The 18,441-nt window shown below is 37.1% G+C and overlaps 1 protein-coding gene across 1 annotated transcript in view; it reads right to left on the bottom strand.

Moving 5' to 3' along the window:
• Window positions 1-18,441, bottom strand: part of GPC5 (glypican 5) — a 303,582-nt gene that overhangs the window by 259,633 nt on the left and 25,508 nt on the right. Inside the window, exons 3-4 of the mRNA XM_027675181.1 lie at window positions 12,449-12,610; window positions 7,463-7,503 (exon numbers count right to left, since the gene is read on the bottom strand). Of these exons, the coding sequence (XP_027530982.1) occupies window positions 7,463-7,493 (31 nt within the window). The 5' untranslated portion in view covers window positions 7,494-7,503; window positions 12,449-12,610. The remainder of the gene's footprint in view (window positions 1-7,462; window positions 7,504-12,448; window positions 12,611-18,441) is intronic.

The following is an 18,441-nucleotide window of genomic DNA, read 5'->3' as shown; positions in this document are numbered from 1 at the left end:
AAATCTAGCTCTAGCTTAATCACCAAAAACTCAGATAAGGATAGAAAGAACTATGGGTTTAGTCCCTGCTATGAAGACACAGAACAAGGACGTCATGTCAGTGTTTGAAGCACCTGGTTTTGACTCTTGTTTTGAATCCACCGGCTGTTTAAAATAAAATACATAAATATAAGAGAGAACAAAGTCCAAGTTCCCCTATTGTCTGTTTCTAGGTAGGCATCTTTTCCCTCACAGAATGGAAAGGAAGGGAAAAAACCACAAAGCATGTGTTTGCAGAAAAGTAGCATAATTCAAGCCTCAGGAAATATTTCTACCATCGTGATCTCACAAGGTAAATACTTTGAAGCAGCTGCTACATCTAATTTTTGAAAACTTATCAAAGCTACAAGACAAAACATTAAATCACAAGTAAAAATGCTTGTCCTTTCACTTAATGCATTTCACAAAGGTTCCTCTGAAGCATAACTTTACTAGGTTAGTAACAACAACCAGATTAGAACAGGTTTGATGTTCACCGGGCAACTAGATACCAATGTTGGAAATAGATCTGGGAGCAGACAATATAAAACATTCTCTCAAAAACTCTTGCAATAGAACTTAATTGAGACAGTACTGAATACAAGAATTTTCCCTTTGGATTAATTTTCTTACATCTAAAGTATGCTATCTACTACAGTACTGTTCTTACAACTCTGGTGACCTAACCACACAAATAAAACTGTAATTTGTAGATAGAGGTAATAATTTTTATGAGCTCAAAAAACACGGTTAAAAGTTTATCCGCTCCATACAGATCATAAGAGAAATTATTGCTATCTAAAACTTCTGCCAAACTTATTTTATATAATAAAATGCAGAAAATGATAGAATTTTAATGATAATTTATATGATATAAAAGTAATACCTTTTCGTTCTAGCATTTTTTCACTTCCTTCAGCTAGACACAGTCTCAATCCTATACACTTACCACGGTAACAGTCACGAATCAAAAAAGATAGTTGAAAGTAAACACAAACAACAGCTCAAATAATATTCACTAGAGAATCAAATATTAAAAATAACCTGGTTTCACTTAATTTGTAGGTAACTTGTAAGGCATGTTAAGTTTTAGCCTGCAAAAAAATGGAGGCAAAATTTTATTTCATGTAAGGTAAAGATTCATTTAGCAAATAACAATAAATCATGGAAGGTGGTTTCCAATGTTATTCTTTCCCTGTATAGTACTACAGTTTTCATTTGATAACCTGAAGAGGACCTGGAGCAGGGATGGGCAGGGATTATTTTTCATGGTGAAATAGCAGTGTTGTAAGATGTCAAGATGGTGAAAGTATCTCAGTCATGCACAACCTTTCTCCATCTATGATCAAGTAATATAATGTTTGACAAACATTAAACTTTGAATTAAACTTGACATGCTCTGCTTAGAATGTTTTTCTTCCTTCATTTTGCTAGAACATCAAATAGAGTTTTCCTCGTCTTAAGAATTTTTAACTTCTCAGGAAAATGCTGTAACTGTCCTCACACTGTATAGGGTTTTACATTTTCATGTAGGCTAAGTCAAAAATCTATCACTTGTTCGGAATTCTCAACATGCACAGTGAGAAGGTGTCATGGTTGGCCTTCTTTCAGTGTCATAAGAAGACACTTTCATGCCAATTGGCCAAATTAGGGAAATACTTCTTACAGCTTTGAGCCATACTATGTTTCAACAAGGCCAAGTGCCGGGTCCTGCACTTTGACCACAACAACCCCAGGCAGTGCTACAGGCTGGGCACAGAGTGGCCAAAGAGTAGCCAGGCAGAAAGGGACCTGGGAGTTTGCATTGACAGGAAGCTGAACAGGAGCCAGCAGTGTGCCCAGGTGGCCAAGAAGGCCAATGGCATCCTGGCCTGGATCAGGAACAGTGTGGCCAACAGGACCAGGGAAGTGATTCTTCCCCTGTACTCAGCGCTGGTGAGGCCACACCTGGAGTACTGTGTCCAGTTCCGGGCCCCTCAGTTCAGGAAGGATATTGAGGTGCTGGAGCAGGTCCAGAGAAGAGCAACAAGGCTGGTGAAGAGACTCAAGCACAAGTCCTGTGAGGAGAGGCTGAGGGAGCTGGGGTTGTTTAGTCTGGAGAAGAGGAGGCTCAGGGGAGAGCTCATCACTCTCTACAACTACTTGAAAGGAGGTTGTAGCCAGGTGGGCGTCGATCTCTTCTCCCAGGCAAACCAGAAGTAGGACAAGCAAGCGTCTTAAGCTGTGCCAGGGGAGGTTTAGGGTGAATATTAGGAAAAAAAATTTTACAGAGAGAGTAATCAGACATTGGAATGGGCTGCCCAGGAAGGTGGTGGATTCACCATCCCTGGAGGTTTTTAAGATGAGACTGGATATGGCACTTAGTGCTATGGTTTAGTAATCACAGCGGTGTTGGATCAAGGGTTGGACTTGATGATCTCGGAGGTCTTTTCCGACCCGGATGATTCTATGATTCACTGAAATTTAAAGCTAGATGACGCAGAGAAGAGAGGAACTATAGTCTCCCAAACACAAACCAAACTTTTTTCTTTAGGTTACATAAGGAGAGTAGTGTCCTCATTTGAGGAGCAGAAAAGAAACTTTCTGGATTCTCTACAAAAAGCAGCTGATTAGTTGGATGCATTGAATTCTTAACACTGCCTTTGATTTCCCCCTTCACTTCTCATACTTATTTTAGGTTTTAATCTTCTCAAGAAAGGACTGTTGGTTATAGTTGTACACTGTGCAGGTGAGGAAATTGAGGGTGTAAAGTTCTAGAGAAATGAAAAAATTAAAATGACATATCTATCTTCTTTCTCCTTAATGACCTAATTCTATACTTCTCTCATTTCTTCTCTAAGATTTCGATTTTTAGGATTTACTGATTTGTTCATTTGGTTATTTTAAGCCATTCCTCTGATCACTACACAGACATAAGCTGATGCTCAGATATTTTTAAAAGATCTTTAACTGACATGGGTATTTTTAATTATTTACGTCCCTAGTATCAATGCTCTTGATCAGTTTTATAAGAGAGGAGATTTAAGAAGATATGCACCTCTGTGCATTTTCCCAAATCTGTTTGACAGTATGCTTCTGTTCCAGTTGCATTAGGTACCATAGCAACTGCAAGGAGAGAAGCCGACTATCAAAGAACTATTTCAGGTAGGGAAGCAAATCTGTAGTTAGAAGCAAGAACAAACCTACGATCGTGATTTTTTTTTTCCACCCTACTACCTTGTCTATTCTGTATCTAATTCAAAAACTGCGATATTTCTGAAAAGCAGCAATTTGAATTGCAATTTTTTAATTTTTTTTTTCCCCTCAGGCACCAGTGACTGTTCTGTTACACTAGTGTTGTCTAGGGCTTCAATATAACTTAGCCCCTTACTTTTAAAATATACATATACACTACATACAGTCTATATAAGTAAAAAGGCATAAGTATTGGAGTTATTTAACTCCATTTAAAACAGACATATTTGATCTCATTTCCTTTGACCATCATGGGACTAAAAGCCCCTACTTCACATGTAGATACTACATATTGACCTCTAGAGTCTGAAAGAGTGAACTTGAATCTTCTGCCCAAAACACAGTAGTATTTTCTTTTCTCAAGGTTATGCAGGATATCCTCCATCGGATCAGCAGATATGACAGAGGACAAATAGGACCAGCATTTCTCTGCAGTGTTAGGTCTGGAAGACAGACAGGACACCCTATGACAGCTAAAACAGTTCTAGATAGATTCCTGTTGTGCAGCTGAATCAAGCCCTGAACCTCATCCCAATGATTTACTGGGATGAGTAGCCTTTTCCACTGGTAGGGTCACACTGCAATATGTCATTACACTTCTTTGTTCTTAGGCAGTTACCTCTTCTTCTCCTCATGATGCCCTTCTAACTTCTCACTTGGATCTTCCACAATCTTGGCTAGTTTGTATCACAGAAACACCGAGGGAGGAAGCAAAATTAAAGTTCTTTAAACCAAAGGGGTCATTAATCTGCCTCACAGTAAGGAATCAGTGCAGTGAGTGGGGGAAGGGCTATCTTTAAAACTTAAATTATAATAAATACCCCAAAAAAATGATCTTTAAAAGAAAACAGTAGGTTTATGATCACCAGGTGTAAAAGAAAGAAAGAAAAAAGCCAGTTTAATAAACCATAAAACATAAAATGGAAATATTAAATGAGCTACATCTTTCCCAAGAGGGTAATCACTACAAAATTTCCTTAAATATTAGTTTCTACCTAATAACACAATAAAGACCTTGAATAAAAGAAATTATAGATTTTAATCTTCTACTCCAAAGGAAACCCTTAAATTAGATGGCTATTTCAATTTATGTTTAAAACAACAAGAGTAAGTCATGAAGTATCAAGTCCCTCATGGGATTGATCAAAATTGAATTTGCAGTCTCCTGTACTATGCTGACAATCATTTACAATAAAATCAGAATGAGAAAGGGAAACTGTCTGTGGGAGAACTGAGCCAGGTAATAGCTTCAGTATAACAGTCACATAGCAGAAAACAAATTAAAATGCACACAGAATTTTAATACGGTTGAACTAGGCCTTACTTTGCTTATAGGATTTTTCCCTGCAGCTTTTAAGTAATAGATCAGGAATGAAAAACTAAATACTCATTGGTGATAATCAGGTATTTTACATTACCAACAATTTGTTTAAAATAATATGAGGTTAAAATTGTGTTAGGCAAAAGCAAGAAAACTGGCTTGCAAACTATTTTAGTTTAAAATTGTACAGACATAATGGAAGCACAAAGGAAAGGCATACTATAACTTCAAATTTCTGGTCCCACTGTGTACATCTACATGTCATATCATGGTCAGTCTTCGCGAACGAAGATTTGGGAAAGGTCTCTACCCACATTTGCTACAAGCGTGCTGGTGATACAGGGCTTTGCAAATGCGGGTAAGGCCTTCAAGCCTGCGCAATGGATTTTTTAGGTGAGACACAGTATGCGCTGAACTGAGCCCACCCTTTAATCCTAAGGTTCATCTGCCAGGGCCGAGCGAGCTTGGGCGGTGGCAGCGAGGTCCTCAGGACATAGGTTTATTTAGAGTGACCTTCTCTTAGATGGATTGAACGAGCTCCATCTGCCCGGGTTTAGAGTTGTCCTTCTCTTCTGTGTGTTCCGGGGCTCCCCCTCTCATCTCCCACAATGGCACTGTCCGCACAGGCGAAGCTCCCACTCTCTTGCTCCTTTCCGCGCCCGGGGCCGGGCCCGAGCACCCGGGGCCGGCCAGGCCCACGCCACCGCAAAACATCAACAAACATCTTAAATTATAACTACATTATCCCATCTTACAAAACACAAGGAGCTCATAAGTACAATATAAAGAGCTAGGACTTTTCAATTTTTTTTCATTATTTTTAGATACCTAACAATAAATAATTATATTTATACATACATAACACATTTTACACAAATAGGGAACAAAGACTTGGTATACTTCAGTAAAAAAATAACACATTCATTTGATTTGAAAGAAATCCTCTCAGCCACATAATAAGCCAGACTCTGCAGAACATCTATGCTATACTTTTCACAAGTTCATTTTAACAAGCAGTCAGCCTTTGGCTATCACGGTGGTAGCAGTGGAGGGGAATGTCCACTGGAATTTAGATATACCTCTTTTCATTCTTTTGAGAAGTTAGTAAATTATCTCCCATTCAGCACATAATTCCTTGCTTTAAAGGTCTGATGACCTTAGAGGATACATTGAAAAGGGAATCAAAATGGATGAGATTCGGACACTGGAAGCATATCCAGCACAGAGCTCATACACACCTTGAAAAATACTTGTTGTAAAGTGATTCAGGCCTGGCAAGTGAAACTATGCTAATGCAGACTATATTTATACATTATAAAAATAATTAAAAATACTCACTGGAGCAGCAACCTTCCTTTGTGCCAGACAAGTATCCTAACCACCAAACTACAGAGCTATTTTTCACTTTGCTTCTGTCCCAGCGAATATTAAGTAGCTGTATATGTGTGCCGTATAGATCAGAACAGCTGCAAGAGGGAAGTCTAAGAGTTACAGACTGCAAAATAAATAACCCAGGAAACAGCCAACACTCCTCAGTGAAATCTGCTGTATTTTTAGACGCTATCCAAAACCACAACATAAATGGCTACTGTACAAGTGCTGAACAGCTATGCAGCTGATCTACAGTAAATCTGTAACATGCTGTATTGTGACCTGCTATGCATGTGCACTTCAAATGCACTGAAATAGCGAATATAAAACGTTCTCTTCTGGAACTCAAGGTTGAGCAGATCTCTGTCATGGCACTCCTCTAGTCTGCACAGACCTAAGTTCAAGCCCTTAATGCAAGCTGAAATTCATAGATTTATTAAGAATTGACATTACCTGTGTCAATAGTTCTTTCAAGGACCAAAGTGTAGTTATCTGTGCCCGCTAATGATCTGTTTCATATTAGTAAAAGTTTGTTTCATTGCCCCTGTTACAATCACTATGTCACCTACTACAAGACACACATACCTTTGTGCTTCATTCAAGAACAGAAAGAAAAGTAGATATTCACTTCCTATTTTGCATGTAAGCATATTACCCCATTATAAGCAAAGGGGTGAACAATAGATTTCACAATATGTGCACATAATGTACTTGCACATTTGTACCTCTCTGCCAAGAGGGAAGCAGTTCTCTCCAAGCAGTAAGTCAGCTTTCATTTACTTCACGTTAAAAGTAATCACCTCCATGTAGCTGATAAGTTGGAAACTCAAATATTAGCTTACTGCTCAATAACCTATCCTTGTTCACAGACCTTACTCATGCCTTTGAGCTACCTCAAACAAGCTGGCCGTAAGGTTTCAGAGTACGGAATTTCTGAGGGCTGTTACTTTGGTGCATAGAATATACTCATTGGGGCACAGCTTCAGACTATTCAGTGCAGGTAGCTAAATATTTGAAATTTAGCTTTCATTGTAGTCAAGGGTGACATTGCACTCAGCTCAGTTGTTTAACCATAGCTTCTGGTGACATTTGACAAGACCTGAGGTGTTTAACAATAACTTTGGGGTTTTGCCTCCACAGGAGCAAAATTCTCCTCCCAGGTTTATGTGTACAGTACAGTTCTTTTTTGCATATTTCCTGGCTTAATTACCTCTTTACTATACTTCCATCTACTTCAAGTACAGGTGTAGTTATTTACAGGAAAAGTCAGTACTTAGACTGTTAAATTTTCTAATACTGTATTTTAATGTTTATTTTATTAATTCCAATTTGATGCAATTCTACTCTCTCTCACTTTTCCTTTTTGCTGTTTCAACAAGATGGTTTTCTAATTTAAAAAGTCACTTAAAATGCAACCAGATTTACCTACTCTAGATGTAAACATATCTATCTTTAAAAATTCCACCTAAAACCAGATAAGGTTAGTTTACTTTTGTTGGGAAAGAAAACTGGTTGTACCTCTCACAAAGCCTTTGAAAATGCAGTACATGACTCCACTTCTTCTAAGCAGTATGTCAGGTTGACCAAGATGCAATTTGAAAAAAAAACCACAACAAACATTAAACATAAGACTATGTTGTAAAAACTGCAAAATCCCTTGAATTTCCCATGTAGAATATGTAGTTCGAAATAGCATAATTACTAAGTATCTATTCAAGTGAGTCTACAGATCTATTAGAGCTATACAAAACAGTTCCATTGTAAGACTGACACTGAAAAAAATTGCGTACAAAGTTTTGAACAAGTTCTTGTTCATTTAATACTGGGATATAATATTCCAAATTTAAACCCATTCTGCAAGCATCTTTATGTCAGAAGCAATCCACCCCATTATGTTATAGTAGAGAACTGTGTAATCTTCTTGGAGAGAGATTAATGAACAAACCCTTTTTTGTTAGAGCATAGCACCCATTGATTAAGCTTAAAATTAGTTAAAACATTCAAATCACCTAACTTTTCTTTGCAAATCACATTTTAAACCTGTCTTAAGGTCTGTCAAAAGTCTTTTGAGCAGTCTAGTCTAACCCTGGCCTGCTTGGCAACTGTTGTCTCATCCAGCTTGTTTCTAAGACCTGTGGACATAGAATCCCAAAAAATTTTAATCAAGAGCATTTTAATGTTGTCATTGGAAAATGTGGTAGTATTTGTTAATGTTGAGTCTATATTTTCTTTGATGTAGTATGACAACATTGGTTTTTTATCTACTACAGACAGAGGATGAACAGAAATTTCATTATTTCTTATGGCTTACCAGAGAAAGCAGCTCAGAAGATTTCAATGTATTTTCTAATTCACACTATTTACTTTATCTACTGACTAAAACTTTAGCATATTTAAATGCAGAAATTGTACTGTGATCTCAAACAATATCATATAGCAGTTTGACTTCATTTAATTCTGGTCTAGGATAAAGTGGACATTGATCTATTGCATAGCAATAATTTCACAGAACAACATGAAACTGCATCAAGAAAACCTGATGCAATATACTTCAGAACTTACATTGCAAAGGCATTAGATTTTTCCTACACAGTAGGAAAAGTGTCAGGCAATGCTCTATTGAAGAACGCAGTTTATTACCTCCTGCATACAAATGCACATTTGCCAAGTGCCACTGTTTCAGTGCCACATTGACACATTCAGAAATGACTAATGCTTCCATATTTATAAAAACTATTGTACAGTACCAGAGTTGCCAAATACAGTAGCACAAAGAAAAGTTCATTTGCTTTGGACTCCACAACCGAATTCTTATCTCTAAATTTCCCATTCAACCAGACAAGCTGCTATCTTTTTCTATGTCATACATGGTCACTTTTTAAAGGGTTATGAGCTTTCTTATGGAAAAACAGTGAAGTGACACCAGATCTGCTATTCTGTTGCACAGCGCTCCATACCACTGCAGATCAGGTTTAAAAAGCTTTCCTTTTTATGGTTACAGCTATCCCCAGCTATCCCCATACAGTGCTCACAGTCTCAAATATTTAGAAATACTAAAAAGGTAGAGATGTACAAGAATGTTATCCTATCAAAATAACTGTCTTGACACACGATTAGCATACAGCTTAAGTTCTCTAGTCACCTTTCCTGACAGAAGAATGATTTACTGCTCTCCATAATGTCTCTCCCATTTACTAGATTAATATCTTATTTAACGTTACTCTCACCTATCCTTCTGTTCCCTTACCAATCTTCAATGGTATTAAAAAGAAATAGATTCACAATGAAAAAAGGAAACATGCATTCTGAAACACCCTGAAACATAAGGAAAAAACTGTAACAGTATTCAACAGGAAGAAGTACACAAGTGGTGCAATTTGCACCATATAGCTTGACATGACCTAAGAGACATGGAATTTTTGCAACATTTGAAAATTGCCAATAGTTACGGTCAGCAGGCAGCAGTCACAGACCCATAGAATTTTGAAAAACATTGGGCGGTGACAAAGATATGTCAATATATATATATGAATCTACTTTCATGTAAAGATACGTGCACACACATACAGTTAAGAGATAGGCAGACAGCTGCCTCATTTCACCAATACAGTCATCCTAAAGTATTTGGCAGATAGCTGTCCTGAAGACTCAGGGTCTCTACACTGTATTTAATGCAGAGTGAAAATACACCTCTGAAGACCTCCACAGTCAGACACAGATTACTTGTTTTAACTGCCTACTTCTCTTTACTGAATATGTAAGAAACTGAGAGAAAATATTAGCTATTTGTTCTGTTTGGATCCAGTCCACCCCTTTAGGCCAAGACATCCAGCCTCAACATATTCTGAAAAGAGGCACGTGACAGCAGTGACAAAGTCCACGACACCTGCTCCCTTCTGTACACACTCCAACAATTCTCTTCACACTTTCTGCCCAACTCCTGAGAGGTCTGTCCAGTTGCCAAAGTAGCAGAAGAGGTAATCATACCCTTAACCACCCAGCCCAGCCTCATCAAAACATAAAGGGAATATCTAAAGATCTGGTGATGAGATAGACACCCTGTCATACAATGATTCAAACTGTAAAGGACCTTAAGTAGGTCTCCAGTCCAAACTCCTGTTCAAAGCACCATCAAAACTGAATTCAGACTAGGTTTAATGTCCTACTATGTTCCTAGAACTCAAAAGTGAAAAAATATCAGCAGCATCCTATTATGGTTTCTGAATCTGAAATCATTTAGCTTGAATTTTAGTTAGAGATGGTTGGAATTTTTCAGTAAAGAGTGGTATGTCCAACAGCATGTTTTTCCATAAATAACTACTTCAAGGTTACACAAGGCTTTAAATCTAAATAATACCAGAATCCATGAGACATTCTCTCTCAATCATACTTCTTTACATAAAAGGAAAACAAAGATGAAAGTACTCCAGACTAAAGCATGTACTTCAAAAATATGTGAAGTGTATAAGGTATATAAAATAGATATACTTTAAAGTATAAGTATTCTAAAAATATTTGTTTAAAAGCAAATGATGAAAGACAGATAGTGGGAGAATCGATGTAGGCTACATATTTGGGAAGGATGGTTTGCATTCCTGTAATAAGAAATGCTTACATGTGTTTCAACAAAAAAAAAATAAATACTATAATTCTCAAGCAGTCCTGAAACCATCCCTCTAGAGGGAGGACATATAATCACTAGGCTACAGAGGGAGGCTTCTTTCTTTGCATCACTGCTTCTTGAATTTCCTTCTACACTGTAAATTAGCACTGCTAGGAGCATTAGAAGTGCATATGTCTCATATTAGCCTCTGACATGGTGTTCAGGGAATCCCCCTGGGCTGACAGGCCATACAGTTTTAATGTGTACTAGCTGAGAAGGGCCTGGAACCAAACGCCTGAATAACCACTCAGATTATACCAGAGGGATTCACAACTATTTCTCCTCAAAGGCATATGTGTATCCCTGTCTTTCAGGGAGAATTCATCAATGAGGGAGATGCACCCTGCATGCATTCTGAAAATACCCCACTGACTAAGCCCCACAGGACATAAAAGCAACAGAAATACAGTTTTGGGGTCCTTATGTCACTTAATTTCATTATAATGTCATTTAAGTCCTATTCTTGTGAAGACTGAGAAATCTTGGAATTGCACAAGTATATTACCTAGGTAGCTAAGGGGTTTTTTCGTGCACTGGCTTTTCTCTTGGGCTGGGGGAAAGGAGGAGATCTTAAAACACCGAGGTAAAGAGTACAGCCCTCACTTACGCAAAGTACAGTTAGTTACTGAGCTCTGCAGAGTCTACAGTCCTGGGACAGCAGAGCAATACAACATATTATACTCTTATGGTACAAAAAAAGCTAATACACACAAGTTGAAAAGAAGAAAGAAGGCAGAAGAGAGCAAGGGAGAGATTTCTTTGCACATTTTACCAACAATCTCCTGATCATAACACCCATTGACAGCTGCGTTAAGCAGGCTAAATGGCAAAACTCCCAGAAGGTAGAGAGCAACTCCAAGTTGTTTTTAGGATTAGACAGCCTAAATTTCAAAAAAGGGAAGTCTTTAGAACTCCAAAGTCAACTTTTCTGCCCATTTTATGACCCCATTCTGCTAATCATTTCAACTTCACAGGTTAAAAATGACAGAGTCACCAGAAGGACAACTTCCCAAGCCTGTATGAAGTTACCATGTTATCCTGTCCAATCAAGTGGTCATAAAGGTCATAGGTACATATTAATAGACAAAAAACAAGACTGTAGGACTTGGTCCTCAACACATGTGAACTGTATATCTCTTTCTACCACTTATGATCTCGTATTGCCACTGTTTTTCAGATCTCCCCAGCTCCTAACCAATTTCTGCATTAACTTATGCCTTATTAAATCAGAAAAAGTGAATAGTATATGCAGGGTAATTGCGAATAGGCAAGCCCATGACTAGTCCAAATAACTTTTATTTATGTGATATCTTCCTATTTGTGCATTAGAACAACTACATTGCTCAACCTACAATTTTTTTCAATTAGTTCTAGAAACTCAAAAGCTTACAAAACTAGATCCCAAAAATGAACCTCAAAACCAAGCTACCCAAGTACGTCTATTAGAAAAAGACAAAGAATATGGTGGGTGGGAATACTGTAATAACAAAAATCTCTCTTTTGTAGCACTCCAGGCATTAATTTTGCATTTTAGTATCACCTAAATTAAAGAAGTTCAAGAGGAATGTCAAGTTACTAGTTTACAATTAAAATCAAACAATCTTACTAAAATAGTGTCTTACTTTTTCACAAATTGTATTTTTAAAATATATTTGTGAAAATTTCAAAAGCAATGCAGTTTCTAATCACTTGCCTTATTTAACACTCCTTATTTGAAAGCATAAAAGCATAGTGAGAAGCTAAAAATTAACAGATGACTTTTATTACATGCATAAAATAATCAAAGATGAAAATCAAGAAAAGTATGGAGAAGTTTGGAAACAAAAAGCAGAAAGCCTTACCCTGAAAAGCAGCTGCATTACGAGATATTAAAAATTTTAATGCAGCACTTGATGTTTGAACCACTTGCTGTATATCTTGCTTTGCTGCAGTCTGATACCTTTCTTCCATCTTTTTAGTACAGCATGTTGGATTTCTAGAAGTACAAACCTGGAGATCAACACCTAAGGATAAGGTAATAAGGTAATTACATTGATTAATATAAACTAGAAGTATGCAAAACACAAACACATAGAAAACAGCTACTCTTTTCCTTTTTTTTTTCACATAAGTATTGACACATAAAAGAAATACCCAAAACTTTGAAGACATTTGGTCTCCTTAAACAGAAGGGGATACTAACTAAAATTCCATGGGAAGAGTACACTTAATACAGTTAATAATGTCATATAATATAATATCTCCAACACTGCAATCTTGTTCCAGCTGTGAATATTGATACCTAGTGTTGGTAAAATATATTGAATATGCATTGTACATCACCATACAGGAGGTAGATGTCCCATCCCTGGAAACATCCAAGATCTGCTTAGATGGGGCTCTGAGCAACCTGATCTAGTTGAAGATGTCCCTGCTGACTGCAGGGGGTCAGACTAGATGACCTTTAGAAGTCCCTTCCAACCCAAACTATTTTGTGCTTCTGTGATCCTCCAGAATACTGAACTGACATATTTTCTTTCTCTTATATCACTACAGTCTTATGGTTTTATGACAAGTGATTTATTCAAGACATTATACAATTTTGTACAGTAGTCTCCCTGATACAACTGCTTAATCTTCAAACTTCAACACAGCTTTCATACAAGCCAAAATACCAGCAGGAGACTTACAGCTATTCCAAATGAAAAATCTAGCTGTGCTGGATTTGGGAAGGCTTTTGCTTTGCTTTATGAAGTATGTAAAAATTAGTAAAAAAACCACACCTCACTTCCATCTATAGAAGACAACTTACCTTAGCCTCTAAATCTTAGCAGATAATAATTACATATAAATGTCCTCCCTCTGCTTGAAACTGAAAATGTATGAGAGAAAACTTGGCAAAGTGTTATTATCACATTGCCCGAAACACAAATAACATTGTGTTGCACACAGCATCATTTTAGACAATGGCACTGTTATATAACAAACCATAATTTCATAATCAGAAGTGTGTAGCTGAGTTGTCAAGAAAAGCGAAAATTAGAACTTGTGAGTACTATTCCTTATTCTCCTACTGACTTGACATGTGTCTCTTTCACAAGTAAACAGTAGCTTCATTTCCCAGAAGCAATGACCTCCTTTTTCCCTATGAGGTTCAGTAAAGATCTTCCACAAAACCTTTGAGCCATTTTTCCAATATGTATGACCTTTCACCCACCAGATTTTAGTTATTAATAAATAATATAGACGGTAACCGATCACACGCAGTTCTACGTGTACACAGGCATAGACGTGCATAATATTTGTTTAAATGAAATTAAGATTAGCTGTATTATCCAAGCTTTTCTTAGTATTTTAAACAAATGTTAGGCACTGCTTAGCTCTCAAATCTTTGCCTTTTGTACACCAGGAGGTAATATGAAATTTTATCTAGCCTTAATATGGGCTTTAGAATAGCTTTAAGAAGACATTTACATTTTCAGTAAAACTCTGAAATAATAATGAATATTTGTTTATGGTTTCAGCTGACTCTTCAATATTATTTTAGTCCCTTGATTTTATGGCAAATACTTTTTTAAGCAGTGTCTTTTTAACATGGGTCTCATTCCCAACCCTAAGGGAATTTTGTTTTATACTTTTAAGACTGCTAATCGCGCACATATAAAGTACATTTTATTGACCTACTTTTGTTCCAGCTCATTAAAGACAGCTGCTTTCAATGGCCAGGAAAAGCAACATGCAAAGAACCCAACTGACTAAAAATTGAGTGATTGCTCAAAATCCACAGTAGTTTTGTAGCTGTTTCTTTATAGAACCACAGAACAAGCAGCAGCTTACGGATAATATTTCAGAAGAGGGTATGAAACAGGTTGTTCCATTTCAGCACAAGTAATATTAAAAAAACCCACACTTATTTTCTGTGTTTTCACATCTAAAAACCTTCCCATCTTCCACAAGAATTGTTTTATCAATAACCAATTTTGAAATGCGGAGAGAAAACATTTTCTGCTCCGATAAGGCATATTGGCTCTTTTCAGTATCAAATTCTGATGGTTCCACACTGTGATCTACTTTGAGACAAGATCACAAGACAGCTAGATGCGAAATAGCTTGTAATAAAAAACTGTAATAAAAATATATTGACATAAACAGTTACAGTATAGGAAAGGTTTAAAACTGAAAACAATCTAGATGGGTGTAGAAAGACAGCTCAGGAAGAAAAATGTAATTTTTCTGAGATGCAAGTTTACATATCTGGAACTGATTTCAAACTTTTATTCATGGTCTCAGCTGTACAAATCTGTATTTTCAGTACCTTGAGATAAACAAATGCTGACAGGATGAGGACTTTAATTGCCAGGAAGAGAAAATGCCATATGTGTGGTAAATTTTTCCCTATCTACTTAGACTTCCAAGAGATCAAATCCAGAGTCTGAAAAATCCCAAAACAGACCTAGGATTGTCACGACAAAGAATCTCTCAAAAGCCAGCACTAAAATGCCATATGGCCTGGAAGCAATTGTCAAATCAGTGGTTTATTTCAAAATGGATTTTCAACCTGTATCAGACATAAGTTCTTCTCATGCTCATCCTTTGTTACAAGGATGCTCATCATTTTTGTTACAAGCACCACTCCAGACATAGCATTAACTGCCATCACTGTGGTTGTTGCACAGTACTTCAGCATTGCTCAGTAAAAGAGATGGTGATCAGCCTTAAGCACTTGGCCCTGACTTGACACTATTAAACTATCACCTCACTTCTTTCTGTGGCTCTTTTCAGAAGGCACCAGAATTTGTCTCACCTGCACTTCTAAAGATTGTGAATACTGCTTTCAGAGGACTCTCTAGGCAATACTGTACTACAGGTTTGGCATCTTCCTTATACCCTCTAAGATCATCTCCCTACCAGCAGGCACCCTAGCAAGGTCAAGGCACCCCTCCATACACCCACACTCCAACTCATCAAACAAAACATGTAATCATTTACCCTGCATTCACTGCCTACCAAAAGACCTCCTACTTTTAAAACTGCTTGAATTGTGGAGGAAGGGAACCCACAGTGTCTTGGCATTACAAAAGCATCATTTTGGTTCTCAAGAGGATTCAAGGGCAAACCCCTCAAGTGAGGACAGTCCATCCCTTTTGCAGGACATCAGTCTTGAGCAATGTAGACATGAGCCAGTCTATTCCACTCGGTATGAGAACCAGGAGTTGGTCCTCTGTCCTCTATTGAGCAGTACGGCCAACACCTTTCAGGTCATCCCAGTCAGATCAAGTCCTAAGGCTACTGAGCACTGCTGACTTCCTAGAGAAGCTGAAAGATGGAAGATAGAGATAGGGAAGCTGCTACATGGTTGAGCCCATTTTTTTGTTGGTTTTAATCTCAAAATATTGTAAAATTTTTTTCACGATGATAATTTTGTGGATCCAGAGGTGAAATGTCCACACATACACACAATTATGTTGTTGGTAACAGTCCTTACAAAAACAGACATCAGTTACCGATATGACAGAGCAACTCACTTTCTGTCTCTGACTAAATCCTTTTCCAGAGCTCTGAATGTCAGTTAAACAAATAGAGTAATTAGAAGTGCCCCTGCCTGCACACACCAAACAAATCTTAATTTGACTTCAGATAGAACAAAAATCCAAATTACCTAAATGTAAATCATACTAGAAACCCAAATTAAAATTCAAATATGATCTTGGAATTGCATCAAAAAAACTTGTTCTGGATTTCAGACTGACTTCCATTGTTACTTTAAGTAAAATTAGCAAGAATATTTTCACTTGAATTAACAAGTGTATCACAGACCAACTTTTTCTGAGATTATCTCATCCTTCCAGCATAGTTTTTCTCATTTATTCAACTACGTATTCATAATGATTCTCTACCAAAAAGCCCTTGCAATAAAATTTATACTAATCAGTCTTCACCCTCTTTTATGCTTCCTGTTCTCATAATTGCATACATTATTTCCCAGAGTTTGATGAAAAGAAGCCTAGCCTGACTCCTGAAAAAAAAAAAAAGACAAAATCAAAAAAACCCAAACCAAACCCAAAAAAGCAAACAAACAGAAATCAAACAAACAAGCAAACCACTGAGAAAACAAATATCTCCAGCCCATTTTTTCCCCGCTTCACTGGCAATTGTTTGATTTTTACAGTGCCAGCAAATGTAACATTTTTCAATAAGCCACAGAATTCAGCTTTTTGGTGCAAACAGAAGCCTGAAAGTTTGTTCATTGACATACCTACTGAAAGTCCTTTGTCAAAAGGTAAGAGTGAATGGTTTACTGTCCATCCTATTCTGCTGTTCATAGGATTATATCACAGAATGGTTTGGGTTGGAAGGAACCTTTTAGATCGTATAGTTCCAACCTTCCTGCCATGGACAGGGACACCTTCCACCATACCAGGTTGCTAAAAGCCCCATCCAACCTAGCCTCGAACACTTTCAGGGATGGGCCATCCACAACTTCTCTGTTCTACATATTTTGAGAGAAGAAAACCAGAAAAGAAATATCATTTGCAACCAAGATAACATGGAGAGCTCAGAGCCCCCATTTAACCTGTCAGAAAAATGAGCTGCTGAAATCAGCTAAAAGCTCCAGCTTTACTAGCATGGAATTCTTCAAGAAAGTTGAGTAGGTTACAATACCAGAAACTGACCACAGGAAATTAAAATACATTAAAAAAAAAGTATTTTGCAGATAACCTTTTTTTCCAAATAATCCAAGTCATACTGATTCACAAAAACAAAATAAAAACCCCAAATCTAACCTTTGAGGCCTTTTTATATTTATTTCATGCTTTGCATAGTGTTTGATTCTTGATTCTCCATACAACAAAAAGCACCTTTTAGGATTTTTAATTATTGAGGTTTCTCTGTACAGTCCCATCAAGACAGCACTTGTAGCACAGAACCAGACAGGAAAAAAAACAAAGTTTACTTTTTTTTACTTTTGCAACTAACATTTAAAATAAGTATAAAAGAGATAAATGTTTCAATATAGCATGTGATGGGACTGAACATTAAGTCTGTACTATAGTTCCCAAATCACATCTACAAAATACTGCTAACAGTTAGTCAGGTGCCTTGATTGCTGGGAGTAGCAATAAAAACCTTAGGTTTGGTAACTATATAAATTAATTTTGATTATTAGTTGCCAATTTCAACACTATGATATCCTGTGCTATGTGAACGACAACACAAGCTCAAAGTTGTAGTTCCCATATCCTTCAAGATCACCTTCGCGCATATATCTGGCATTTCTACATACAATCACAGAATTATTTTTTCTCCTTTAAAGATACACAAACTACATATAACAGCTGCAAAACTAATAATATAAAACAATGCATGCGTTTTGAGCTAACATATATTCAAAATACAGACACACGGCAGTCCCCAAATGAAAGAGAATTACAATTTGCATCACTTACTGATATAAGGCTGCTTAGTTTTTATTACTACTAAGAAGAGGAAAAAATACCAATATGAATGGTACAGCCTTTTTATTTTAATACATGCAACGAACACAAGGCCAGTATAAGCCCTGTAATTTTATTGACTGTAGAGGTAGCCTTCCACTGTATACAAATCCATACACCAGCTAATATTCCTGCTCTTCTTTAGCTAGTGATCCTACTCCACCCAAAAGGTTTGGCTCCGCTTAGGACATTTAAACTAAAGTGTTCTTATACAAGGTAGGGTCTAAGCTACCACTAAAACAAAGACGTAGAGGCAATGAAATAGAGGCATTTACGCAGCTTGTTCAGAAATCAACACCAATACTTGATGATAGCTGATTGGCTCCTAGATGCCACAGGCTGCACTGGCTGGGCATTGT

Source organism: Neopelma chrysocephalum, unplaced genomic scaffold (genome assembly GCF_003984885.1).
Source record: "Neopelma chrysocephalum unplaced genomic scaffold, ASM398488v2 Primary Assembly neopelma1_25, whole genome shotgun sequence".
NCBI classification, from domain to species: domain Eukaryota; kingdom Metazoa; phylum Chordata; class Aves; order Passeriformes; family Pipridae; genus Neopelma; species Neopelma chrysocephalum.
This window is presented reverse-complemented; position numbering and strand designations above follow the sequence as displayed.